Source organism: Serinus canaria, chromosome 7 (assembly GCF_022539315.1).
Source record: "Serinus canaria isolate serCan28SL12 chromosome 7, serCan2020, whole genome shotgun sequence".
NCBI lineage: Eukaryota > Metazoa > Chordata > Aves > Passeriformes > Fringillidae > Serinus > Serinus canaria.
In genome coordinates, this window is record NC_066321.1 from 14,336,003 (window position 1) to 14,362,356 (window position 26,354).

At 50.0% G+C, this 26,354-nt stretch overlaps 1 protein-coding gene across 1 annotated transcript; it reads right to left on the reverse strand.

The window, feature by feature from the left end:
- Positions 1 to 9: 9 nt before the first annotated feature.
- On the reverse strand, positions 10 to 23,494 carry IGFBP5 (insulin like growth factor binding protein 5). Its single transcript, XM_050976723.1, has 4 exons — positions 22,148 to 23,494; positions 5,047 to 5,273; positions 4,756 to 4,875; positions 10 to 4,367 (listed from the first exon to the last, which is right to left on the reverse strand). The coding sequence occupies exons 1-4, from the start codon at positions 22,476 to 22,478 to the stop codon at positions 4,236 to 4,238; spliced, it is 810 nt and encodes a 269-aa protein (XP_050832680.1). The 5' UTR covers positions 22,479 to 23,494; the 3' UTR covers positions 10 to 4,235.
- Positions 23,495 to 26,354: the final 2,860 nt, after the last annotated feature.

Below are 26,354 nucleotides of genomic sequence, written 5' to 3' on the forward strand. Positions count from 1 at the left end.
GGCACGAGCTAACTGAATGCATAACTTTATTAAATAAATGCTTTGTCATGAGAAAAGACAAAGATCAAAGAGTAACATAAATTATAAGTTGAATAAATAGTATACAGCAATCTTCACTTTTTAATAAAATGTGAGATTTTTTTTTTTAAGTACAAAATGCTAAACAGAGCATTAAGCTCTTCTTCCATTGTCAGTTTTTCACAAACTGCTTTTTTTTTCCCACCAGTAAGATTATGAGTATTTCTTGTTTACTGGAAAAAAAAAACAAAACAACAAAACCAAAACGAAACAACAGAGCTACCGTATGTATGTAAAGCTATAAAAAGCTACCGTAAAATGTGTAGTGAGTATTGCTTAAAGATAAAAACCAGGCAGGAAACTCGGAATCTGGTGTGTTTTAACAACTGTGTTACAACGGTGGGTAACGTGCATGGTGACGTCTGTCCCGGTGGCAGTGGCGGTGGCTGGTGGGGCTGGGGAGGGGGCCACAGCTGGCAGGGCTCCTAGCCAGGGCCAGGACAGCGGTCTGGAAGCGAGGTGAACTGACAGTTCTTTAAATATACAATGCTCCATTTGGGGGAAAAATAAAATCAACAATGACAACAAAACAAAGCAAAAAAAAAAAAAGAAAACTAAACCAACAGCAAAGAATTTTCATGGGGAAGGCGGAGAAAAGGGGAAGGGGGGAGAGAGCGGAGAAATAGTGCAAAATGCTCTTGTACTAGTGGTTTTCAAAGTCCACTGCAGTACAGACAAGGGGCAGCCCAGCCACTGAGCGCTGCTCCCTGGGCAGATGTGGTGGAAGGGCTGTCCTGAGCCATCCTTGTCCTCTCCTTCCCAGCTCGCATCCTAGATACCAACGTGGGCTCAGCACAAATACTGTAGCCAGAGACCCCTGAGCCTCATGACCCCCCCGATGCACAAATTGCCAGCATCTCCTGGTGTGCCTCAACCCTCCCCAGCTTCCAAATCTGCTCCTTCTGGTTCTCTCATCCTAAATGCAGAGGGGTGCTGCTGGGTGCTGAGAATGGGAGCACCTCATCACTGCCACCTCAGAGGGTGACCAAGCCCTCCTGAAGTCACTCTCAATCCCAGCCCAACCCAGGCTCCAACCCCGGTCCTAAATATTAGTGCAGCCTGTAAACAGCCTCGTCCTGCTGGGGATCCTTACGGGAGTGGGCAGCTGGGGGGGGGGTCACTTGGTGCCCCATCCTGGGAGCTGAGGTGATCTGGGGGGTGACAGTGGTGTACCTCAAATGTCCATCATCCTTTCCCCCAGGTTCATGGGGACAGAACAGGCAATGCTATCCCAGCATGGGGTGTGTAGGGGTGAGGGAGGCTGTGTGGGATGGATTTTGGTACTCTGGGCTCCCAGGGTCACGTAGACTTGCTTGGTAGGAAGAGGACGGAGCATCGCCCTGTGTCCCTTCCCAGTAGCTGTGGTGGCCTCTTTGTGACACCACCATGGGGCCCTGTGAGCTAACCCTCTCTCTGCAAAAGCATCCTCACCAAAAGGCAAGGTCCATGGGGGTCTGATGCCCTTCCCATTGCACCCCGGGGGCATGTCTCCTTTCTCTGCAGCCAAAGGCTTTCAAGTTTTGGGAAATTAAACAAAAAACCCCAAACAAACAAACAAACAAACAAAAAAAAAAGCAAGAAAGAGGAAGAGAGAAGGAAGGAAGGGTCCTGGGAAAGGTGGTACTGGCCTATGACAGTCAGGAGGTTTTGCACAGGGATCAGCAAGCGGACAGTGTCAACAATGGTGTCCAGTGGCCCTTGGGGTTAGCACAAGCTCCTCTTCCTCCTGCTGTCTTCACCCCATTCTTCACTCCACTTGCACCCCAGCGTTAATCCACCACTCTGGTTAAACCAGCCCTGCTCCATCAGCCCTGCAGAGCCTGGAGGGGTCCCTCTCTCAGCCCCCATCATGCTCCCCTCCAACAACACAGAATTACCCCACTCCAACAGGCTTTTTGGGGGGCACATCTACACTGGTAGCACACTTCCTTCTTTTCAACATGGGAAGGTGCTTCGTCCCCAGGACAAAATATCTTCTGCTGTGTCTCCATGGAAGTCCATAGGCAAAACTCGCTCCCGCTGTCATTTGGAGGGAAATTAACCACAGCTGTCCAGTCCTGCCCTCCATCAGGGTAACGTCCTAGTGGGGAGCCCATGGGATGCTTAGGGGAGTAATGTCATCTCTTGAGAGGCTATGAGAGCTCCCAACCTTTGATGGCAAGAAGCCTTCACCAGAACCCCCTTGTCCCATCCCCACTGGTGGGGCACCAGTGGTGCTGTGGACCTCCATTTTTCTCTGCCCAGGTCCAGGAAGCTGAAAGGGATATGGGGGTTCAGGAACCTTCCACCTGAGATCAGCTGTGTCCTTTGGCCAGTGCTGGCTGCCACCTCCAGCCGTGGCAGCAGGATGTGGCTCCTAGTGGGTGTGTCTCCCCACCACAGCACCCAGACCCCACAGCTCCCTTTTCTTTCTCTCCTTCCATTCACGGCAGGATCTCCTCCCAGCACCAACATTGTGGAGACCCTTGTCAGGGATAAGCAAGAGGCGAGAGTCCCAAAATCAAATGCAAATGTTAAAAACAAGAAATGAGTTAGGAAAGCAGCCGAGGGCTGTCCCAGCATGCCCAAGGCAGTGGGTCTCCATGGTGCAGTGGCTGCTGTCACTCAACAAGGAGCTGGGCCCCAGGTTAAAGGCAAGGGCCCATCACAGGATCTTACTGCAGGGTAGTGGGAATCAGCCGTGGCAACATGAGCAGTATCCTCAATGCAAAAGGATGTCATTTTCCTACCCATGGGGAAAGCTATAAACCGGCCTTAACAAAAAACAAAAACCGGCCTTAACAAAAAGATGAAACAAAGTGGAGGTTTGGGGGTTTTTTCCCCCTGGAGCAAACCACATTTTCTGCTGTAAAAAAAAAAAAAAAAAGAAGAAAAAAAAATCTCCATAGTTGGTCAACTTTGTGGTGGCAAAGGGTGGTGAAGAGTTTTGGCCCTGATTCCCCTGTCCCCATGTAGGGATACTTCAGTCTGAACAGTAATGCAGTCCTCAGTGTTGATGAGGCCCTGATTCCACAGGCACCGATGCCCCTCCATAACTCTGCTTCTGTGCTTAATCCAGCAGGTCATTATTTGTTTTTGGGAGGGGCAGCATATCCCCCAATTGCATATTACATTGAAACCTCCAGATTTCAAGGTGAAGCGTTGCAAGGAGGGAAAGCCACATCAATGTACACACAAGTGCATGCAGGCGATGAACACTTTCACACCTGGATGAAAGAAAATTTCTGACCTTCCAATCAAGATGAACTGGACAGGGGAGACTGTATTTCCTTTTGTGATAATTTTTTTTTGAAGACCACAGATACTTTCTGGGGGTATTTGTGCTGTTGCAGGATCTGTGTTTCCCTCCCCAGCTTATCTCCAGACACAAAGTGAACAGTTCCACGTCTCCTCCCTTGCTGAAATCTGCCTGGATTGGGGGCAGTCATTTGACACGGAAATCAACTCAAGTGAGTCCCAGCAACATGGGGAGGACACTCTGGAGGACTGCAAGGGGAACGCTGGTGGCCACAAGATTTTCTCTCAAGACCCTTCAGAAATCAACTAGCTAACACAAAAAAAAATATAAAAATAAAAATGAACCTGCCCAAAACCCGTACTGGAGAATCAGCAACTTGGAGAGCTTCCTACATCAGGGTGACCTCTGCTTGTGGCAGAGGGGTGCAGGCAGTGTTGGGGAGAGGTGCAGGATGGCAGAGTAGCCATGGCTGGTTTGTCTCTGGCTCTATCCTTTCCTTGCTGAGACCTTGTTGTCAAAAGGCTGTTGTAGATTCCGAGTCCTCAGTTTCTTCAGGGTTTATTTTTCTCTCTTCTCTTTTTTTCCTTTTCTCTTCTTTCATTTCTCTTCTTTTCTTTTCTCTTTTCTTCTCTTTTTTAATTTTCTTTTTTCTTTTCTCTTTTTTCTGTCTTTTCTCTCTTTTTACTTTTCCTTTCCTTACTTCTCTCCTCTCTTTCTTTCTTTCTTTCTTTCTTTCTTTATTTCTTTCTTTCCCTTTCTGTTTTTTTCATTTTTCTTCCTTTCTCTTTTTTCTTTCCTTTCTTTTTTCGTCTTACATGAGATGAAAGGAATCGGAGTCCCGGGGCGTGGGGAGGTGTGGAGGGGAGGGTGGAAGGGAGTCTGGATAGATAGTGATGGGGCGGAGGGAGGGGATGTGGCTTCACTCCACATTGCTGCTGTCGAACGCGTGGCACTGCAGGTCTCCGCTCAGGAAGTCAGTCCCCGGCAGCTTCATGCCATACTTGTCCACACACCAACACAACCCACGCTTCCGACCCCTGGAGGGCTTGCACTGGGGAGACACCCAAGGGCAGAGATCAGAAGCATGCCACCAGACACTGTGTGGCTCCCTCCCTGTGGATCAGGCCTCAGCCCTTTCACACCACCGATGCCATCCCCATGGTAAGATCTGGCTCCTGCTCTCTGCTTTCAGGACATCCCTGTCCCTGCTGCTACCCCAGCCCAGGGTTCTCTGACTTTTTCCCCTCCCTTACCAGCTCCTTCAGGATGCTTGCTTCAGGCCAGATGGCACTTGGAGCCATCAGCAAGGCCACCCACCACCAAATGTGTCTGGAGATGCTTGCAGCACCAGCCAGACTAACCCAGCAAAGGAAAAACCTCCATCCTTCCCACCCAGGGCAGTGGCAGAGATAAGCCTTCCTGGGTGGGGAACATCTTACCTGCTTCCTCTTGTAGAAGCCCTTGCGGTCACAGTTGGGGAGATGGACAGCGCGGGGGACCATCCGCTGGCTACTCTTCAGCTCCTGCAGGGACGCCTCCATGTGCCTGCGGCACGGGCCCTGCACACAGGGAGATCAAATGTGAGAACAGGGAGCACATCACATAACCTTCCAGCTGCAAAAGCCCCCAGGTCGCCCCCCCCTCCTTACAGTACCCATTTCCCTGGGGTAAAAGCCCTCCGCAGTCACCTTCCCATGGGAGCCTCATGGAGGGAAGGTGAAGGCACCCACCAGCTCAAACTCCTGCCGGAGCTCGGGGATGACCACGCGAGGGTGAGCCGTGTTCTCAGCCATGCCCACGAACTTTGCCAGGGTCAGCTTCTTCCGGCGGTCTTTCTTCAGGGCTTCAGCCTTGAGCTCAGAGAGGCGCCCGTGCTTGGGCCGGTAGGACTTGGGCGGGTAGGTCTCCTCTGTCATCTCCGATGTGGTTGGCTCCTCATGTTCCCGGGACTCCCGTTCTGCAAGGGATGGGGTACCAAACTGTCATGTCTCCATGAGATGAGTGCGGCTTGCTTTTGCACAGAGACCCTCCTGCCCAGCCCCAGAGAGAGCTTTGGACCAGGCAGGATGAAAACGAATAACCAAAGGAATCCCTTTCCCAGCTGCTGCCTACAACCCTGGCTTTATCCCACTGTGTGGGACAAGTTTTTTGTGTGACCTCTGAGCTTGGGACAGGAAGGTGTCTAGAGAGCATGGAGGAGTCAGAAGTCTAGAATGCATTTCTACATACAAGGGCTATCACTGTTTTTTTGTGGAGAAGGACCAGTATGGGGGTCATCCTACTTCCAGGGCCAGGTGACGCATAAATGAGGCACAGAAGCCCCTGTTTATCCATGCTGAGAGGATTAAGTGACGAGTTCATACTTCACCCTGCCTTAAGAAGGCAAGAGCACAAGCCAGGAATGCTTGAAGATGAGACAATTCCAAAGCCAAGGTCAATCACACAGCACAGCCACCACGTGGCTGGGCAGACATTTCAGCAGTGATACCAAAGATGTGGCTGACAAGTGCTGGGATCTCCAGGGTCCTCAGCTTGCAGCCCCACTCATGGGATCAAACCAGCTCCCATCTGCTGGCACAAACCCAGAAGCCAGCAAAGCCAAGGGTAAGACTGCCAAGTAATGCTGCCTGACTGACACTGATGGTACTGACAGCAAAGGGGGAACATGTTTAGGTTCTTTCCATGGCACCCATCTTCCTGTAGACCACCCAGCACAACCTCTGCTGTCAGGATGCAGTCAGGAGCCCTGAGCAGTTATATATAGGAGCAAGCTGGTGACAGTCTAAACTTAGATGACTTGTGACATTTAGTACAACCACCAGAATGAAAAAGGGTTATTTCTAAACTAAATTTGAATACAGTTTAAAGGTCCTAAGGTTCCTGGTCTCCTGACCCCTGGGTCCCCAGCTGTCTGGTGTTGATGACAAGTCCGCGCTGCGCGCTGGGACCAGCAAGTGACCATGAGGAAACTCATTGCAGCAGAAAAAAAGCATCAGAGTAGCTGAAATCTGTCCCTGAACAGCATCTCTTGCAATTTCTATGCCAGTGAACCCAGATCATCCCCTCCTACAGGAGGGAAAAAGGCTCAGGATTAAAATAAAACCAGATATACGCCCCCAACAAGGCAAGCAGGATTTTTTTCTGCAAACCGACTGCTTCCTGGAGCCCAGATGCAGCACCAGGAGGGAGAAAGGTGAAGAGGATGCCACTGCTGCCCAGGGATGCCTGAGGATGCCCAGTGGGGGGGACAGACGAGACGCTTAGTGGCAGATGGCAGTGCCAGACTGTCACATACACCTCAGCTGGGGGGTTTGGAGGTGACTGAGTGTCACTGGGTCACTGGGTGCCCAAGCCAACTACAGGTACAAGTCTCCTATTACTCCTTGCCAAGGGGACCTTGCACTCTCCCAGCAAAAAATTGAAAGTTTCACATGGCCACTTATTTATAAAGTGGCCCTTTGTTTTTTCTGTTTCCACAAGAACAGCACTGGATGAGCATCCCCAACTCTACACCCTCCTAACTAACAAGAACAACATAAACAATCCCCTGTACCATCCCCAGGACTCATGTGGCTCCCCAGGATAGGAAAATTTTGCCATTTTACCCCATGATGCTTATATGCTTGGGTTTTTATTCCTTGCTGCAGGACTCAACTGCCTGCACAGATCAGGGCTCCTCTGCTCTAAGAGGATGACAGACAGGGGATAGAGAAGAAACTGAGTAAACTGGAAATTACTCCCCAGAGAATGAAACAATACAAGGTGCAGCTAAAGTACATCTTTTGCCTCAAAAAATATTCTGGCAACTCAAGGTCTCAAAGAAGAACAGAGGCATCTGCAGTGACTAAGCCCTTCTTATAGAAGTGAAACACGCAGTGATCTGTCCCAGGAATCCCCTCTGGCACCCACGTCCAGGGCTGGAGAAAGTGCTGCCAGAGTACCTCCCTGGGCTGTCCTACAGTAATAAAGGGAAGTTTCACATTGGTGCTGGCAAGCCCCCAGTAACACAGGAGGGGCACAACTCATTACCTCTGCAATAACAAATACGTGAGGCACAGCTTCTTAGGGCAATCCTAACAAATAAAAACAAGTAACAAATAAAGAATACAAGGCAGTGAGGATTCAGTCAGAAAAACAGTACATAGTGTCCAATCCCCAGAACTCATCATGCAATGGGTGTCTGCAGCAGCTCAGACTGCTCACATGGTCAGCAGGTTTACCCTCTAGCAAGCACCTTATCCCTCCTCTCCCTGCAAGCTGTGAGCAAACCAGAGTGAGCTGGGGACTAATGTGGAGCCCTTTTAGCAAGGATAGATGGCAGCCACAGGAGCCCTGTGCTCTTGCACAGTGCACTGATGTGCACTGAAAGCTGCCCAGATCCCAACCCGAGTCTGGTGCCTTCTGCAGGGCTGAAAAAGCACCTGGAACTGACCCCCTTTGCTCTCCCTGGCATGCATGTGTTCCCCATGAAGTGGGAACATTTGCTTGGGATATCATGCAACAAGGGTTAGAAGTGATGGGACTCCTTCATCTGTGACTCAGCAGTGGTGTCTAGTTTGGGTCTTTATATCCCAGTGATAACTCCATGGATGCCTTGAAGGGATCCCTTTCCTCCATCCTCTTTTCTTTTTTATAGGCTTATTTCCTTCAACAACAAGGCTGATGCAGCCCCTTCTTCTTACAAGCCAATTTTGGCAAACTGAAGGGCAGAGGTCTCTGACAGAAACACATGACAGGCTCTGGGCAGCTGGTACGGGGCCTTCTCAGTGCCAAGTTGAGAGAGAAAGGCAGAACTGGGGCATGCAGCACCCATGCAGCCCCTCCCTTCTCTTTCTGGCTGACCCATCCACCTTAACCTGCAGCTGCCCACTGCTGCCAGACCAGACACTCAAATCAGCATCCCCAGAGCTCCTGCACTCACCTGCCCATCCTCACCCACCAGCTCATTCATTACCCTCTGTTGCCCCAAGGCTGGCTCATGTCAGGCAGCATTTGGCACCGCTGTGCCTCCATGCCTGAGGAGATGCTGGCAGGAGCAATGCCCACTTTTGCCAAATGAGCCCTACTTGTGTGGAAGACTCAGGAAGGAGTTCAGGCTGGAGTTCCTCCTCCCTCACTGTCAGGTTCTGGCCTGCCACACAGCCCCTTCCCGCCTGCTCCCATCTGCCTGCCAGCCTGGTGGCCACCTGCAGAGGCACAGCTGCCTGTCTGGGGACACAAGGCATGGGCAAAACATGCTGCATCCCTGTGGGTTTAGGGCATGGGCAGGAAGGCCCTACTCACGGTGTCCCCAGACGAAGGACAGTGGGAAACAGAAGGTGGGTGGCTTACAGAGCTCCATTCCTTCTCTCCACAACTCAGGAGGGGATCACCTCCCACCAGAGGTCCCAAGCTTACTGGCACAGAAAAATGACATGAAAGAACGACATTGCTAGCCAAGCTGAGGATGCTGGGCTAGCTTGAAGGTGACATGGGCTGTAGCCCCCTCAAAGGGGGGGCTGACCCTACAGCCAAGGCAGGAGACTGAACTCAACTCAGAGCCACTTCATGGAGTCATGTCTGACCCACTGTTGCCCAGGGAAAGAGGGGCAAACATCTGGAAAGGCTCTTGACCCAGGCCAGGCCAAAAGGACTGTGCTGTTGATGAGCCCTGGGACACAGAAAATACCCACAGCAGATCATGGGATGTCCTATGCCCTGGGCTGAGGCACAGTGTCTTCTCCCCACTCCAGACTAGCCAGTGGAAAATCCCTTACAGGAACCATTTCCAACTGTTCCCTGCAGAAGGGAAGGGGAGTAGCAAAATACCAGGCACTTTTTCTGGGAAGCCACAAATTGCTCCTGTCTGGCTTCCTGCTGTCCTTAAGAGATACCACCCAGAGCAGACTACACATCATTCTGCCCTGCATCAAAACCCAGCCTGGTGCTCCTGGGCTTCAGATGCTTTGGCACCATGTGACCCATAAGGTGGTGGGTGCACTCACATGGGGGAGCAGAGTGTGTGAGAACACTCCATCCCTGCCTGCTGACATTACCCAGTGGAACACAAAACTTTTTCCAAATGGCTGGGAGGCTCAAATTTTTGTAACACATTTTCATTGGTTTCTGGCAGAAAGGATCTATTGACTGCTGCTCCTAATGAACCGTGCTCGTTACAGCCACAGCCCACTGCTAGAGGACTTGCTGTCCTGTTCAACACCACCACATGCACAGAGAAGAACATGCACAACCACAGCACAACCCTGCTAAACAGCCCTCTTGATTATTATCATGATCATTATTATTTACAGCACAGGCACTAACAAAATACACCACTTAAGCAGGAAGGTGTTGGAGAAAGACTTAATAGGGATCTCGGTTAAACCTCTAGCATAGGAACAACACATATGTCACTTGTGGAGACTTTGAGAATTTGTCCAGTCCTTCCTCTGCCCCAAACTCAGCCATCTCTGTTCAGAGGTGCTCATTGCATATGGGGCTTATACAGGAATTCCGTTTTAGGATCCTGGCTGGAAAAAACCCTGAGTATTTTCCCCAACTGCCCTTCCCATTTGTTGCCTACTCCAGAGGAGGGGACATGCTTGACCAACATCAAAACTTCCTGGTACTGGCAGGCAAATTTGTCCCTGACCTGGACTTGCACCTGTGGCCATAATGGGAAAATAAAAATTCCTCCTTGCTGGTCAGCACACAGAGACAGCCACTGTGCTTGCATTCTCAAGATGCAGGCAGGGAAGGGATAATGCAGGCAGGGAAGAGATGCAAACAGAAGAGAGTCATCTCATCTTGCACCCTTTGGCAGCTGGAGAGTACAACTGAGCAAAAGCATTCCTGAGCTCCCCAGAGGCCACCAGGCTCAGCCCAGGCAGAAGCCCAGGAGCTCTCACCCGCCTAATGAAGAACAGCTCGCTTACATTCCTGTCCCAGGCACAGCCCCCAGCGTGGTGGTGACGGCCCCCAGCCCTGCTGGGGTGGTCAGTGGAGCGGCCCAGGCGCTGCGCCTGTGCTGGGGTCACTGCTGAGACCACCGCCCTGGTGAGGTCAGGCAGTGAGCTCAGGAGGCCGCCCAGCCCGAGGCCATCTGGCACCCACTGGAGGCGGAGCAGCCAGGGCTGAGGATGGAGGCTCCAGCCAGTTCCTCTACTAGCCCAGGGTGTTGTCTGCTGGAGAGCCAGCTGCAATGTGCCTTGGACTTTGAACGAACTTTTGTGCTTTGGTGGGGTCTTGGCATCAAGCCGGTGCAGTCTGTCTGGCAGGGACTGGTGAGGGAGCATGCCGGTAATGCTTGCAGGTGATGAGAGGCTCAAATGAGACACCACACACCAAGAAGGACAGAATAACAGCAGGCCTGCTGGGACTGCCACCCCACCTCTCACAAGTCTCAGTGACGTGCAACAGACACTTAAATCTATGTCACATAACACCCAAATGCTAACACTGAGGTGCTCTGAATGGCCAAACTCCATGTGTAAGTCATTGCAGAGATGTTGCACCCTCCAAATTGTGACCAGCCCCATCATCTGGCTTGGGTTATGATTTTAGGGTGGAACTAAAGTCCAGTAACCTCTCCTGTGACTCCAGTGATTGCACTTAGGCCTCCAAAGGTCTGAAGTTAAGAAAGGTAACTCCCACCACCTCCTCAGTCTTGGTCCCCTTGAAGCCTGTGATGTAGTTCCCATGGGCCATGCTGTTTTACAGACACAGGAGCAGTAGTAAGAAAACACAGTCCCTATTTCATTTCCAGGGAATTAGGAACTTCAATAGCTGCCAAAGGCAGCAAAACACTTTTGTGATTTGCAGAGTGTGGAAGGAAGTCTTTAGCAGTCAAAGCACTGTGAAGTGCTCCCAGAAACACCCACTCTGCCCCACCACACCCAGTCACCTACCAAAGACAGATGATCAGAATCCAATCAGTCCATGGCTCAAAAGCCACACAAGCTTTTGGAAGAGAGGCTCCAGGGTATTCCAGTATCCTATACCCCTGTGACAACATGCTGGAAGTTGATGAGACCTCACTCCCTTGTTCCACTGAGACACCTTTTAAGGGAAGGATATGGATCAGTAAGGCCAAGCTCAGAGAAGAGATGGAAAAGCATTCAGAGAGTTGGCTTGGAAGGCTAGGACTTATCTCCATTTTTTTAAGCCAAGAGGCAGGAGGATGCTTGGGAACAGCTCAAGAATACCTGAAGAGCCTCAGAGGACAAGCACTGATGGCAGAGGGATGTGCTATTCGGTGGCTTTTGTTTTTTTTTTTTTTAAGTAATTGTTTGGGCTTTGCTGAACTAGCTTGGAAGACCAGCTCTTTCTCAGGTGATTAATGTCTCCTCAGCAGAAACCTGTGGATACAGATTCTGCAGTATCAGCCAGGGCTCACCTGCAGAGCGTGAATATCAGGTGCTTGGGCTGCCCCCAGGTTCACACAGGATTCATGGGAAAGGAAGATCATCATCCTGATGACCTCTGTGTCCTCATACAGATCTGGATGGGGAAGAAATGCAGCTCAGCATGTGGGAAAGGAGATCTCAAGGGAACCAGCTCATGTTTTGGTCTGCTCTGGAAGTGCAGGAGCTATCTGCAGGAGTGGATCTCTGGGTCAGCATGACTTCGCAGTGCCAGCAAATGCCATAGAGGTGGGAGAGGTACAGCTATGGGAACTGGAAGCTTAAGGAAGGATCTGTGTTGCTATGTGCACATGGTACTTTCCTGAGTTGCCCTTCTTTACTGCAGTCACAAAATAAAACTCTCTGAGAGTAACTCGGTAGAGCAAGGAGAAAAGCAGGTTTGGAGATGGGGAGTTTCATGATGGAAGCTCCTTCCCTACACATTGCTAGCTGTTAGTTCAGCAGTCTACAAGCACCCATGCTGTTCTGGAAGAGGCGAACTTGGGCACCTACTGGTGGGCTAGACTGGTGCTGCCCTGAGATGTAACAATAAAGACTGTGGCTGAACAGGTGTTGTCTTTGTCTCTTTCCAAGGACTTCCCAAATCTGTTTACAATCAGTTCTCCATGCAGGTGTGGGAGTTTGCAGTGCACATGCAAGACACACCAAGACCCGGTGAAGGTCTGAGTCAACAGGCAGCATAGCCAGAGACTCTGGGTTCTCACGGCAATGATTTCTGTCAAAGAGAGAGCCCAAAATGTCTAACCAATAAAAGAAATGGGAAACTTTCCAGAGTTTCACCTTCCAGTAAGATGATGAGCAAACATCCATCCATTTCAATTAAATGATGCTGATGTGCATCATCTTGCAAAATTGCAGACACTCTGTTGCTAGACAGCTGCTTATATCAGCCTGACATTTCCTGAACAAAGTTATCTTCCAGAGAACTGAACTGGCAAGTGGAGGGGAAGGAAGTATTGCAGGATTAGATTTATATCAAGAAGCTCCTGTTGCTGATGCCCTGATGATAGGAAGATAAAACGTATTTCCTTCACATCATCTGGAGACTGCAGATGTTCACCATTCCATATGTTGAAATTGCAGAAGAAGCTGAGAGCTGAATTACGACCCAGAGAAATCTAAATAAATCATCTTTCAATATCAGAGTGACCAAGACATTCTTCCTTCCTGGAAAGGATGAAGTAATTCAGACTTTCTTAGTCTCGCATCTTTTCCAAAATATCCACCAGAGCAGCAGATTTCATTGGTTGCAATAAAGGAGGCAAAACCCATACCAAGCTGCCAAGAAACTAAGAGCAGGAAAGATTAAAAAAGAAAAACTCAGAGGAGACTGCATGACAGTCTCTGCCTAACTAAGGGTGAGGAAAATCTGGTTTAGCTCCTGCAAGGCATCATTGATTTGTTTACCAGCAGTCTCTCCATGGGGCTTATTTGTGACAAAAAGATGAGAACACACATGCTTTAAGGTTTTCTGAATGAAAACAAAAGGTTGTTTGATCATCTGACCACCTGAGATGACTTGGAAAAAATCTTCCTGTGACCACAGAAATGAAGGAGGTGTGATGTGTCCATCAACTGTCATTACTGCATGAAAAAGCAGCAGGCAGGGAGAACTTTTTGGATGCAGGTAGCTCAACATCAGCAGTGGAAGAAGTGTAACCAGGGAGATGGAATAAGTAATTTGCCCTCCTGGACTCCATGGGGCTTATCTTTAAAACTCAGGTGAAGAGTGGTACCAATATACATGAGACATCAAGAAATCTGGACTTAAAAGCAGGTGCTGCCAGGATGCTTGTCCCTTGCTCACCACAAAGAGACAGGAAAAGGCCCATCAAGGTGGAGTGTGGAGATGCACCTGTGTGAGGTGTTGGACAAGAACTGTTACAGCACCAAAAGTATTTCAGGTATGCAGCTGTGATTGCGAGTTCCAGCCTAGCCTGGATTAACTTCTAGGTCTTCAGCCTCACTTTCACAGTTTTGCCTTAAACCAGATGGAAAAGCTGTGTGAGATCATCCATTGCTCATCTCTGTGTCAGCACCAGATGACACATCATCACATGTACCGTCCATCCTGACTACTACCTCCTCTGAGGGATGAAATTTCCAACCTCTGCCCTCAGGACTCCTTCTCTCAGAGAGCCTTTGCCTACAGTAGGCCGGGATGTTATTTAATCTCTCAGTCCACCTAAGCAGGATCACAAAAAAGTACCAGAAGCTTGACATTCACACTCAGACAATATTGATAAGGAGAAATTTGCCCAACCTTGATCCTAATGGGTGACTCTTGCCTCTCTTAGCCATTTTCCACCCTGTACCATTGCATACATTAGCAATTTCTTTTGGTCCAACACGATGCAAAGATGCTTTTGAATGTTAAAAAAATCCTCATGGGTCTCTATGGACAAAAGGATATAGACTTCCATTTTAGGGTGTGAAATTCCATGAAAGACAGCTGATCACACCTTGCCACAGTTCTAGAGCCTTTCTGGAATGATAAAATCCTTGTTGCACTTTGTTGTTTCTCCTGCAACCTCAGGCCACTGCTGCTTTTACAAAACCAAATAACTGGCCACTGAAATGGTTATGAAATGATGTAGTAAAATTTCACCCACATCTACTCTTTCATCATGAAAGAAGGGCACACAAGTAAGAGCAATGACTGTAAGTATTTTGCACTTTGTATTTAGATAAAACATTTTAAGACATGTAATAATATCTTAAGAAGTGTAGTTGTGGCAGCAGCATAATTGGCCGCTGGACAGCTATAGGACAGGCATAAGACAATTCTTCTGCAATTCTTCCCTAGAAAAAACTTTTCTCTTTTCCAGCATGTTCTTTAAATTAGGAAGTGAAAGCCAGGTTCCGTAGTTTTCACTGGGTTATTTAATTACAGATTTTCATCATTAGTCTAACACATAACATCTGATTTCTTAAGAATGAATAATAAATGGCTCTGTTGATTTAATTGTCCTCTGATGAATCCCATCTGTATTTAGAAAAATAAAATATTTCTACTGTTTTTCTAAAAAAATTAATTATGAATATTAGCCAACTTTGCCCCCAAAGTTACCTTTAAGAAACATTCCTTCTTCTGTTTAGCTAGGCAATCATTTCCCTAAGTATCTGTGAGGATTACTTTCTTGCCCTTAAATAGCAACCAGACAAGTCATCTCCATCAACATAACAATCATCTCCATCATCAAGCCAGCTGTGTCCATCCAACAAGCAAACAAACCAAACTGCAACAACAGCCTTCCAGGCTCAAAGCTGCAAAGAGCTCTCCAGCTCTATCAAAGCCAACAGCCTTAGCTTTGGCCCCATAGTCCTTCGAGGACTGAGGCAGCTGGTTCCCACTGAGGGGAGAGGTGCCCAAAAGCCTTTGATTCTTTGGCCCTAGAGGAATGGTGCTCAGCATCCTGCAGGATCAAGGTCTGCCAGGCTAACAGGGAACAGTGTGCCAGTTTGCTGGGGGAGATATTGACTCCCCCATTCCCACATTCTGCATGGAAGAGACAGTACCAGCGGGGAGGAGTTACAATGAAAAATGATGGGAATATCAGAGGGGTCTGGAGAATAAGGGCAATAGTGAGAGCAAGGCCTTGTGCACTTGCACACAACAAATGCCCACTGACTTCACAAGGATAAATTTAACATGCCTTCTTAAAGTTTAATCTGTTGACCAGAGCCTCTCTCTCACGCTTGTCCTGGAAACATCAGAGACAGAAGACTTACCAAAACATGCTGAGAAATGGATTCCTTGAGAGCAAATTTGCTCACAGCAAATCACCAAGAGCCCCAAATTTCTGCAAACACATTATGCTGGCTCCTGCTGAGATGAACTTCAAGCAGTGGATTGACATGAACACTAAGGGGTCCTCTCAGATCACTAGCATCAAAGAGCCACCTCAATAACAACATCTTGCTGAGAGTTGCCTTGGCTACACAGCTGAAGGAACACAGTGTCTTGTGGGGGTTGAGTGGTAAGGGGATGGGGGATGTCACCAGATACGACGGGACCCTTCCAGGATGACCTGAGGCATGAATCATGAACTGTGCCCAGTGTTCTTAAATGGGCAGCCCCAAGATCCAGGAGTGCTGGCACAACTGTTACACCATTCTATGTCCTTGCCCTCTGTATCACCCTGGGGAGACCCAGTGTGGAGGCTCATGCTCACTGGACCCAGTGTGCCAGGTCTAAGGAGATTCCAGCATGGGGGGGTTAGGTATCCTTCTCCTTCTCACCAGCAGAGCCTCCTCATACTTTTGGCTATTCCAGTCCTGATGATAAACAGAAAATATCTACGTTTTCCCTGCAAAAAGCCTCCTTATAAACAACTAGGTGGTTATCAGGCTGGCTGCCAGTGAGTTCACACAGGCTAAAGATGATCTTTGGATCATCTCTGACCTCTGCAGCATCATGTCTTTGGGTCCTGTAGCTTCCTCTGCTCAGTGCTGGAGGCTGTTTCTCCTGCTCTCAGTTGCTGTATTTCAGCAAATGTGCCATTTTTTCCCAATTCAGTTCTTCTTTCACACCCTCCTGAAGGCCAGTAGTTGCTGCCTGGGCATGCAGAAGTTTGCAGGATCCCAGAGACCTCAGTGCCCCTGACACCATCTCCTTCACCTACCACTGCCCTGGCAGGTGGACTGCCTGTCATTTGCAAGGCACAACTTCACACCTTCACTGGGAAGAATTTGCTTGTTCGACATGGGAAAATTTGCCCTCAAGAAATCTCTCAGTGTATTATCTTAGTCTAGCCAGAAAACACAAGCCACCTCCAAACAGAGGGGGTGAGTTTGGATCCACACAGCTGGCTGAGAGGAGGATAGATCTTGTATCTATCTCCTTCCTCACCTCCCTTTGTTTGATATGCTCACCTGGTGTATCTCATTTCTGAGCCCTCAGTGGGAGGACAGGATAGGCTGATCTGTATGCCAGTATCTGATCTTCATGGCAAAATACGATGTGCCAGTCATAACCAGAACCCCTGCATCTAAGAGAGGTTTGTGTGTGCTGCCTGGAAACCATTCTGCCTCCAGAGACAAGAATGCTCCGTGTGTGTGCTTGCACATATTAAATGTTTATGCAGGCGTGTGTGGGCGTGTGAACACGGGTACGTGTGTGCATATGCTCACACGCATATCTTCCCTGTGCATATTAATGCTGCTGCTCTGCAGCCCACATCGAGGGGCAGGTGTGTTCCAGCCAAATTCTCTACTTATGTCTGGCCTTAAATTTGCACTACTAAGTGCTTGGGTTAAAAAAAAAAAATAAATAAAAGAAGAAAAAAAAAAGGGGGCAGGATTTGCTGGGCCATAGGCACTTTTATCTGCCCTGTGAGTTAGCACAGGAAAACGAGCTACAACTGTTCTTAGCAGCTCACCCAGCTGAGAGTAGGACGGCAAGCCCGGAGGGGATGAGGTTCCCGCCACCCTTCGCAGGCTGCTCCCAAGATTTTCAGTTTGCATGAAGAGTTTAGGGAAGCGCTGCTGCTGCAGCAGCTCCCGCAACTGCTCCTGCATCTGCGCCTCCCCGGGCCCGCGGCGAGCAGCGCTTCCAGCCGTCGTTAGGAGGAAGCAGAGCACCGCGCTCCGGGTGCGGCAGCGCCGGGTGCCGCCTTTCCTCCTCTTCCTCCCCCTCTGCCCCGACACGTGTGACAAACTAAGCGACAGGAGACTCTGGGGGATGTCGTGAAGCTGGCACAGAAGGTACCCAGTCTTTCCTGCCCCCTTTTGTCAAGCCTGAGGGGACACCCCGCAGTGAAGCAAACGCTTCCAGTCGCACATGACTGTGCTCAAGTCCCTGACGTGCCAAAGCCGCGACGATCATCTGGCCTCAGGATGCTGCTGCTGCTTAAGTATGACACAAGGAGGCACAATGGCCTCCTCCAGCATCCCTCAAGTTTGCAGAGGCTCCTGTTTGAGACCAGCCCCTGCTCTCCGCTGTGGTGGTGCAAGCTCTGGAGGGGCTCCTGCACTGACCTGGAGTGGGTCCAGGGCTGTGTGGAAGCTCGGGGCCAGCTCTATCACTCATGCACGCACGCATACACAGAACCACGTCTTTTCTCCGGTGAACTCTGCTGGCACTCGGCAGGAATTTCATTTGGATCAACTACTTAATATTCTCTCTCCTTCCTTAGAAACCAGGCTGCTGAAAAAACCTTCCAGCCAAGGCCCCTCCTTTCCTGTTTGAACCACCCCATCCCTTCCTCCCCCGTACACACACTCACCGCAGAAACCCAGCTCTCTTGCTGGCACCTGATGGATTTCACTCTCTCTATTTTTTTTTTAAATATATTGTTATTGAAACTCCAGATCAAAAGAAAAATGGAGATTTTCCTGTTTTGTGTCTGAGGTTTTGCAGGCCTGTTGATACTAGCTTTCACCTTGACAGCTCGGAGCTGCTTTGCACAATGGACCTGCAGCTTGCACCAACTGGGTCCCTCCCGCAGTGACATGTGCACAAGCCAGCGCATCCCGAGCACCCTGCTCCCATGACCCCTGCCCTCACCCTCACCCCGAGCTCCGAATGGGGCTGCCCACCTGTCTCCCCACATCCCCTCTGCTCTCCCCTGAAGCCCTGCATCCCCAAATGCAGAGCAGGCGAGTACGGGAAGGGGGAGTGGGGTGGGGGAAAATATGTTGGGGAGCAACAAAGGACAGCACCAAACACAAGCTGCAGGAAATCTGTGCTCAGCAGCACTCCTCCTCCTCCACCTTTCAGCTGACGCTGCAAAGATGATTTTCTTAGGGCTAATTCTGCAAACCCTCCCCTTTCCCCTCCTGGTTATCGTTGGCTCACGGTTTCATAAGGAAACTTGCCAAGTCTTGCTCGCTTTCTAGAAAGAGGGCAGGAATGAGAGAGAAGGAAATATTTGACAACCTTTGTTTTCCCATGAGCGTTTTTAGGGCAGCAGGCTCCAATCTGTGCCCTCCACTCCCTGGTGCTCAGCCTGACCTTGCTGTCTCAGCAGGAGGAAGTCTGGCAGGAGCACAGGGGAGAAAAATGGAAAGACATGGTATATTTCAAAGGAAACCTAAACAAAACAGAGAAAACCCAGAATCCTGCAGCCTGTGCCATAAATGAAGCTCATTCATGTTTTTTTTTACCAGGAACAGTCAATTGCAGACGTGATGTTTGGTTTTCAGTAAAGGACAGTGTCTGACTGTTGTGAGAGGAAGGACTACAGGGACCATCCTGTCAGTACCTACATATCCATCTACTTAAAACAAGCCCTACTAAGGCTCTTTAATCCCACACTTGCTTTCCTTTCAGACCTCTGCACAAACCAGGAGGACATTCTGCTCATTACCTCTTCATTCCTCAGTACCACTGCCCAGAACACATATGAAGAAACTGAGGCATGCTACCTGCAAGCATCTTGTCCCCAGGCAAGACATCTGCTCTCTACAGGAGAGCTAAGTCTGGCCTCCCAGGCTCTGGCTCTTGCAGTGCTGCTCAATGCATTTCTACCTTGTCCATAAGGAGGAAAGCATCTGCAATTTTAAACTTGGCCAGCACGAGGGCAGAAATAGATAGAAATGCAGTTTGATCTAATCCTCACCACTGTCACATAGTTTATTTTGCAGAGTGCTGATTTTTTCTCAGCGGTTCGCAGCTCAGGGCCAATTTTGGTCATTGATAGATGGGAGGGCCAGGCCAGCTTCCCCAGTGCATGGTCCCTGTGCTGCTGGCCAAACTGGCAGAGGCCAGAAAGTTCAAGTCAAACTTAATTTCTTTTCTTGCCCTGTTGCTTAGAAACGTGCCTATGAAAATATACTTTGTTCTCACACACTACCAGTTGAATGCCAAGTGACTTTTTTTTCCCCTCTCCCATCCTCAGGAATTCCTGATTTATTTTTTATTTCTATTTGCAATTGCATAAATCTCAAGAGGAGCCTGCTGGTCTCCTGTGGCTTCTTGCAGCAGCCTTTCCAATCCAGGCTCATCTGCTGTCTGTGAAGAAAACCTGTTGAAAAGAGGCCCCTGCGGCACTTGGGGAGTCCAAACTGGAAGTGCAGGTAGTGCCACAGGGTTGGTTTGCACAACAAACCTGCCACTGCTTTCCTGTCCCTCTCCTTGTTCATTCAATGGGTGTTGAATCCCAAGACAATCAAAAACAGTGGAATTACAAGGGCCCTGGCTAAAGTTTTCACACAAAGCACCTGCTAAAGGACCAGTTTCCTTGGGAAGTGTGAGGCAGGTGAAACGGAAGGATATTCATGCTGGGAGCCAAGTGCCAAAGCTTTTCCAGGTGTTTGTATGGGGCACCCTCAGCACAGACAGAGGGAACGGGTCCTGCTCTCCTGCTGGGTTTCAGCTCCATGGCTTTGCCTTCCCGGCCACACTGCCTGTCCCTGGCCACGCACACACACGTGCAGAGTAAATAAACACCAGGATGACGCACTCTGGGATACTTGGCCTATCTCTGCTGACAGTGGTTACTGCCCAGCTTCCTGGGCTCCCCAGCAGGAACGTGGCTCCTGTCCTCACCCTCTGCTCCCTGTGCAGGTCAGCTCCCATCCCTCATATCTTACAGCTGCCCTTCAGAAAACCAAGCTCAGCCTTGCTGTTTCTAGCTGATTAAAGGGAGTTTGGACATCTGATGTCATTTGAAGGAGGGGGGAATCTATTACACACAGAATTTGGTTTTGCTCTGAAGGATGGTGTGTAGCAACGCAACCACTGCCTGCAAGCAGCAAAAGGGGAAAAATAATAAAAGCATCACAATTTATTAGGTGCTAGAAAGGAGAAATGTATTCCCGTTGCATGGGTATAAGCAGACACTTGCTAATAAGTAGAAATGACTTTTTCATGGACCAAAAAAAGTGAGGGTTTCTGGTTTTTTTGGCTTTTTTGCCAAGTGGTCTCCTGGACATGCAGACATGCTCCCTACCTTCCCTTCACACCATGGCAGAAATACGGATGTATTTGGAGGAATACAGGGAATCTGTCCTCACATGAGCTACATGGGAGTCAAATGAGTGTCAAAATGAAGGAGCGCTTTCTTTCATGCTTTTGTCACGTGCAAGGTACAAACATTTCAGATGCTTGGCCTTGCACTGGTACTGCCATGCTCATCTTCATGCTTGCTTTTAACCTGTTCTTGCCCCTTATTAGCCACACCACCGTTATTTTTTGCAAAGGCGTATCTTGTCCCTAATGCACCTGCTCTCTTCATTTCCCTGAGTTAAAGCCCATTGCCCAACAAAGATGTCCAGCAGCTGGCAGATAGAAAGAGCAGGCTGTAGTGATTCCAAGGAGGAAGTGTGAGGTAGAGCAACAAACCTGGGGGTGGCTGAGGACTTTGCGAACAGGCTGCTGGTTGAAAGGAGATGCCCTGCTTTCCTCTGCACTTCAATCTGCAGAGATCAGCTCAGGCCCCAGAGCAAGGCAGAGGATATGGTGATAGAAAGTTGTCAGGGAGAGGGTTGAAGACAGGGATGCAATAAAGATGTAAAAGATACAGTGGGGGAAGGACTGGGATGCAGTTGTGACTAAAAGGGTGCATCTGGGAAGTGGGGGAAAAGAAAACCCTTCCACTGGAGATGGGACAATCAAGAGGAGATGATGGAAGGCAGGGTGGGGGCTGTGAGATGATGCAACAGGAGGTTTGACCAGAGCACAGATGGAAAGAAGGATGGGAAAAGTGGCAGGGGGCATGGAAGAACAGCTAGGGGGATGGAAAAGTACCCACAAAGATGGAAAAGCAACTGTGGGTGTGGGTGGAAGAACATCGAGAAAGATGTGAAAGTAGCTGGAAAGGTGGAAAAGCAATAGGGGGGGGGTGAAAGAGCGGCGGGAGAAGCGCTGGTGGTGGAGAAGCAGACAGAAATGATGGAAAAGCAACGAGGGGCTTGGAAAAGTTGCTGGTGGAGGGGGTGGGGAGGAGAGAGAATGGGGAAATAGCTAGAAAGATGGAACAGCAGCCAGGGTGTGTAACTGTGTGAGAGGAAGAGAAAAGTCAGGAAGAAAGGCAGAAAAGTAGCCACAAAGATGGAAAAGCAGCTGGTGGTGGTGCAGGGGAATGGAGGAGCCGGGAAGGCGAAAAAGCACACGGCAGGGGAGGGGGGGAGGGGGGATGGAAAACGGGGCGGAAAGATGGAAAAGTAGCCGGGAAGGCGGCAAAGTAAGTGGGAGCATGGAAAAGCACCTGGGAAGATGGAAAAGCAGCCGGCGGAGATGGGAAAGCAGCGGCGGGGGCAGGGAAGAGCAGCCAGTGGGAGGGAGCAGAAAAGCAAGCGGAAAGATGGAAAGGGAGCCGGAAAGACGGAAAAGCAAGCGGAGGGTCATGGAAGAGCACCCGGAACGAGGGAAAACGCAGCCGGGAGTAGCGGTGGGGTGAAAAAAGCAGGCGGAAAGGTGGAAAAGGAGCCGGCAAGGCGGATAAGCATCCGGGAGAGCTGCGGATGGAGGATCGGGGTCACTCACCGGCCTTGGCTTGCTCGCGGTAGCTCTTCTCGCTGAGGCAGACGGCGGTGCCGTGGAGCAGGGCGTGCAGCGGCTTCTCCTCGCCCTGGCGCGGGAGGCAGCGCAGCCCGCGGGCGCAGCGCTCGGTGTAGACGCCGCAGGGCTGCCCGGCGGGCAGGGCGCAGGTGAGGCAGCAGCCGCAGCCCGGCTCTTTCACCAGCTCGCAGCCCAGCGGCGACGGCGGGCAGAGCGACAGCGCCTTGGCATCGCAGGGCTCGCACTGCACGAAGGAGCCCAGGCATCGCGACAGCCCCGGGCAGGCGCCCAGCAGCACCAGGAGCCGCAGCAGCATCGCGGCGGGGATGCTGCGGGACGGGGCGCGGGGGGCTGCCGGGAGCGGGCGGCGCTGGCTTTCCGCTTGCCCCTTCGGGGGTCGGAAAAAAAAAAAAAAGAAAAAAATTAAAAGAAAAAAATTAAAGAATTAAAAAAAAAAAATTCAAAAAGGAAAGCGCAGCCCCTGCTTGCAGGCGCCCCACTCTGGGGGTTATTCTTGGGGTGCGAGACCCTCCTGCTTTTCTTTTGGCGCTAGGAGAGGGGGGACGTCTAGATTTCCTTTTTTTGTCTTTTTTTTCCTCCCCCCCGTTTCTCCTTTCAGCTTTTTCTCGCCTCGAAAGGGGGAATTCGCACCGCGATCCGCGGGAGCGCAAAAAAAGAGGGAGGGAAGGAGGGGGGAAAGGGAGAGAAGCCTGCAGGGGTAGCACAGCCTACAGGTTGCAGGGGGAGGCGTGGGGGAGCAGGGGTGTTTGGGGAGGTGGGACGGCGATTTCACACACTCGCTCACTCACGCGCACACACACACTCTTCCCAAAGGGCTGGGAGGAGGCAGGTTGGGAAGGGAGCAAAGTTCCTTGAAAACCAGTGTCCTGCTAATAATGCATCAAAGCAGTCAAGAGGAGAAGAGGAAAAAAAAAAAAAAAAAAAAAAGAAAACGCAGGAGAAGGAAGAGGGGATGCAAAGCTCCCCTCCCCTCCCTTTTCTTCTGCAGGAGGAAAAGTCTCTCCCGACGCAGCGAGCTGCTGGGAAGCTTGGTATGAAGCAAAGTTGTGTTTCGATCGGCTCTGTTCAACTCTCCCGCTTTCCTCTTCCAAGATTTGCAAAGAAAAAAAAAAGACCAAAAGAGTAAAAAAAAAAAGTTTTCTGCAAAGTTGGAGTGTTTTGTTGCAAAGTCGGCAGAGGAGCGGTAAAAAATCAGGGGGAAAGGAAAAAAAAAGAGGAAAAAAAATCCACTTTGTAGATCTCCCAACACTTTTCCCCTGGAGAAGTTTCTAAAGAGACTGAATACTGCAGAACAGGCTGTCTTTTAAATAGACTGCCTCTGGCTGCCTGCCAGCCCCTCGCTGCAATTTGAGATCCCAATGACACCTCAGCTTGACTAGGTGCCAGCAGCGAGGGCCCTATCAGTGCGCGCTCGGGCCGTGGGGGTGGGGTGCGCAGCTCCTGACTTCTGGGCTTCAAACCCCGGGCAGTGATCAAGGATAATATTATGAGGAGAGACAAGGGGAGGAGGAGGGGGAAGGGGAAGCCGAGGACTGGAAGGGGGGGGGGTGGGGGGAAAGTTCAGATCTTCACGGTTTAAGAAAAAAAAAAAAAGCAAAGTGGTTGCCGTTGGGTTACAGGGCAGCCTGGGCTGCAGTGAGTCTGGATGGGAGAGGTCAGGGCTCTGAGTTTGGGGAGGAAATGGGAGATTGAGTTAGCAGGGCCTGATGTTACGTGCTGTATGTACCCTGTGCTGGTGGGGTGCGGACCCCACCGCGGGCCGGGAGCCCGCGCAACACCCGTGCGCTCCAAAGGTGAGCGCAGGAGGAGATGGCTGGGTGCCTGCCAGGGAGCTACTGTCGCCCGCCCGGGCCCAGGAAGGAGCCTTTGTGTGTGCAGGGTGCCCAGCCCTCCTCTCGTGTTCCCTCTGCCCCTGGGCGAGGTTTAAAACCGCAGCGAGGCTTTGCCCTGTGCCGGGGTGCGCCCCTGACACCCCTAAACAGCAAGGGTTAACACGGCCGGACAGTGAGCAGAGGGAGGGCTGGGCTGCTTGTAAGCACTGTGTTAGATTCCTCTTTGGAAAAGTTCGCTGTTGCTTAGGGCATGCCAGAAAAGAAGGGGAATTTTGCCATGTGAAGTCCAATTTGCACGTTTTAGCTCATTCTTCTGCCTCTTGCCCTGCACAAAATGGGGAGGGAAAAGAAAGGGAAAAAAAAAGAAAGCGCTTTGCAATGCTCATCCCCTGTCCTGGGCAGCTTGGGGTTTGTTGTCTTTTGTTCCACCGCTGCATTCCTCAGGGTTACTGTTCTCCCGGCCCTGGTCCTTCTCACTTGCCTCCCTCAGTTCTCATTCATCTCTAGGAGCAAGGAAGCTGGAAGCGTAGGAGAGGGAATCTCCAAAAGCGGGGTGTGCAGCCCCCGCAGCTGTGCTCAGGGGTTACACCTGGAGCAGGGGGGTGAGCAGAACCAAGGGTGGGAGTCTGCTCAGAAGCTCAAGCACGGGGGCATCTACCAGGGCAGTGGGAAATTCAAAGGGATCAGCTAATTCTGAGTGAGGTTTATGTGCGATTCAAGTCAACCCCCCTTCTACACAGGCACACACTCCTCCAAAGCTTCATATTCCCCAGGTTTCTTTTTAGATCAGTCATCTGTGCAGCTGCATTGCACGGATTTTGCCACTAGAATGCACCCTTATCTATGGTAAGAGGACGGATGGTTGCTTAAAAGCATTAACTCCTTCTTCTCCAAAATTTCCAGCTTAAGGCGTTCTTTGCACCTCTCAGGTGTTCCTTGTTTTACAGCCTTTCTACCCTATGTGGACTCAGTAGTAAAGATCAAATTCCTTCTGTTCTTACCCCTTGCCCTTCAAAAAAAGAAAACAACATTGCTAAGCTTGGTTGGGTGGTTTTTTGCTTTTCTTTCTACCAAGAGCTTTTTCCAGAGGTTTTATTTATTACTACCTGAATATCTGCTTAGATTGCAGTTAACTGAAAAAAAAAGAAAAAAAAAAAAAGAGGCACCTTTAAGGTAAAAAAAAACCCTGGGATTTATCTTGAAGTGCTTTAAAATGGTTTCTCCAGTTGACACTTAGGGCTTTCAGAGCATATTAATTGCATCCTGCCACTGTTTTTTATGAGAATCTGCCACTGGTCTGAATGGGTGCTTTGCAGAAAATACCACCAGGCAGAAAGTGAGCACTGTTCACCTGGAGATCTGGAAACACTTTGTGAGAGGGCTTAGGGCAGGAGGAAAATGGCTTTCCTCATTCTCTCATCTGCCCTGTAAGAAACAGAGTGCCCCGTATTAATACCTGGTACAGAGACAGTGAGAGTGTCTGAGGGGTGGAGGAGAGGTTTCACTCCCACTCCTACCTGCGAGACACAAAATGGTGAGGCATGTAGAGAACTGCCTCCATCAAGCCCAGCTGCAAGCCCTGGCATGGGAGGCTTGGGCACGGCTGGATTGCCACGGGGCAGAGATCCTGCGAGGGATCCCAGGGGAAGCTGCTCTAACTTAGGGCTGTCCGGGAAATTTCTCTTGGGCCAAAACCCAGGTCACGTGAAGTTGTCTTGCAGCCACCCTCATTTCACTCCTGTGCTGTCCTGTGAGGACACTCATCCACAAAAGCTAGCCTGGAAACTGAGTTGTATCCTCAGCAAAGAAATGACAATATTTTAGCTGTGAGAGGTGCCCTCTTGGCAGATTTCCCCCCATTTTATGAAAGTAGTCTCAGCTATGGGGATCTTCGGGCTGCCACCTGTACTGAACCACCGAGGTCAGCAGTTGGGATGGAGTTGCAGATGACCCCTGGTCTGTGCTCTCTCCATGCTTTTCACAAGGTCTGTCTTTATGGCATCTTCTGCTGACACCAAAAAACTCCCACTACCCTGGCAGCATAAGACAGCCACAGGACGGTGTTCAGCGAATGGCTGGCCGTGAGCTGTGGGAGAGCCTGCAACTAACAAAGATCACATTTCTCCTGGCTTGTGCTCTTCAGGGAGATCACAATCATGTTTTATGTTTATAAGACATGCTCTCTTATTTCGAGGGAGTGAACAGAGAGCGTTGAGAGGAAACCAACGTTTCTGTTAGTGTCTTCTCATGTATTTCATTGCTATAGACTCTATGTGTTACATATAGCTCTGCTGCAAAAAGAGAAATAATTATTTGGAAAGCAGTTACTGCGCGTAACA

Coding starts and splice junctions, on each gene's coding strand:
- IGFBP5 (XM_050976723.1), bottom strand. CDS start 22,478: ATGCTGCTGCGGCTCCTGGTGCTGCTGGGCGCCTGCCCGGGGCTGTCG. Junction 5,274..22,147: donor CCGCGAGCAAGCCAAGGCCG/GTGAGTGACCCC, acceptor CATCCCTTGCAG/AACGGGAGTCCCGGGAACAT. Junction 4,368..4,755: donor GCTTCTACAAGAGGAAGCAG/GTAAGATGTTCC, acceptor GTGTCTCCCCAG/TGCAAGCCCTCCAGGGGTCG.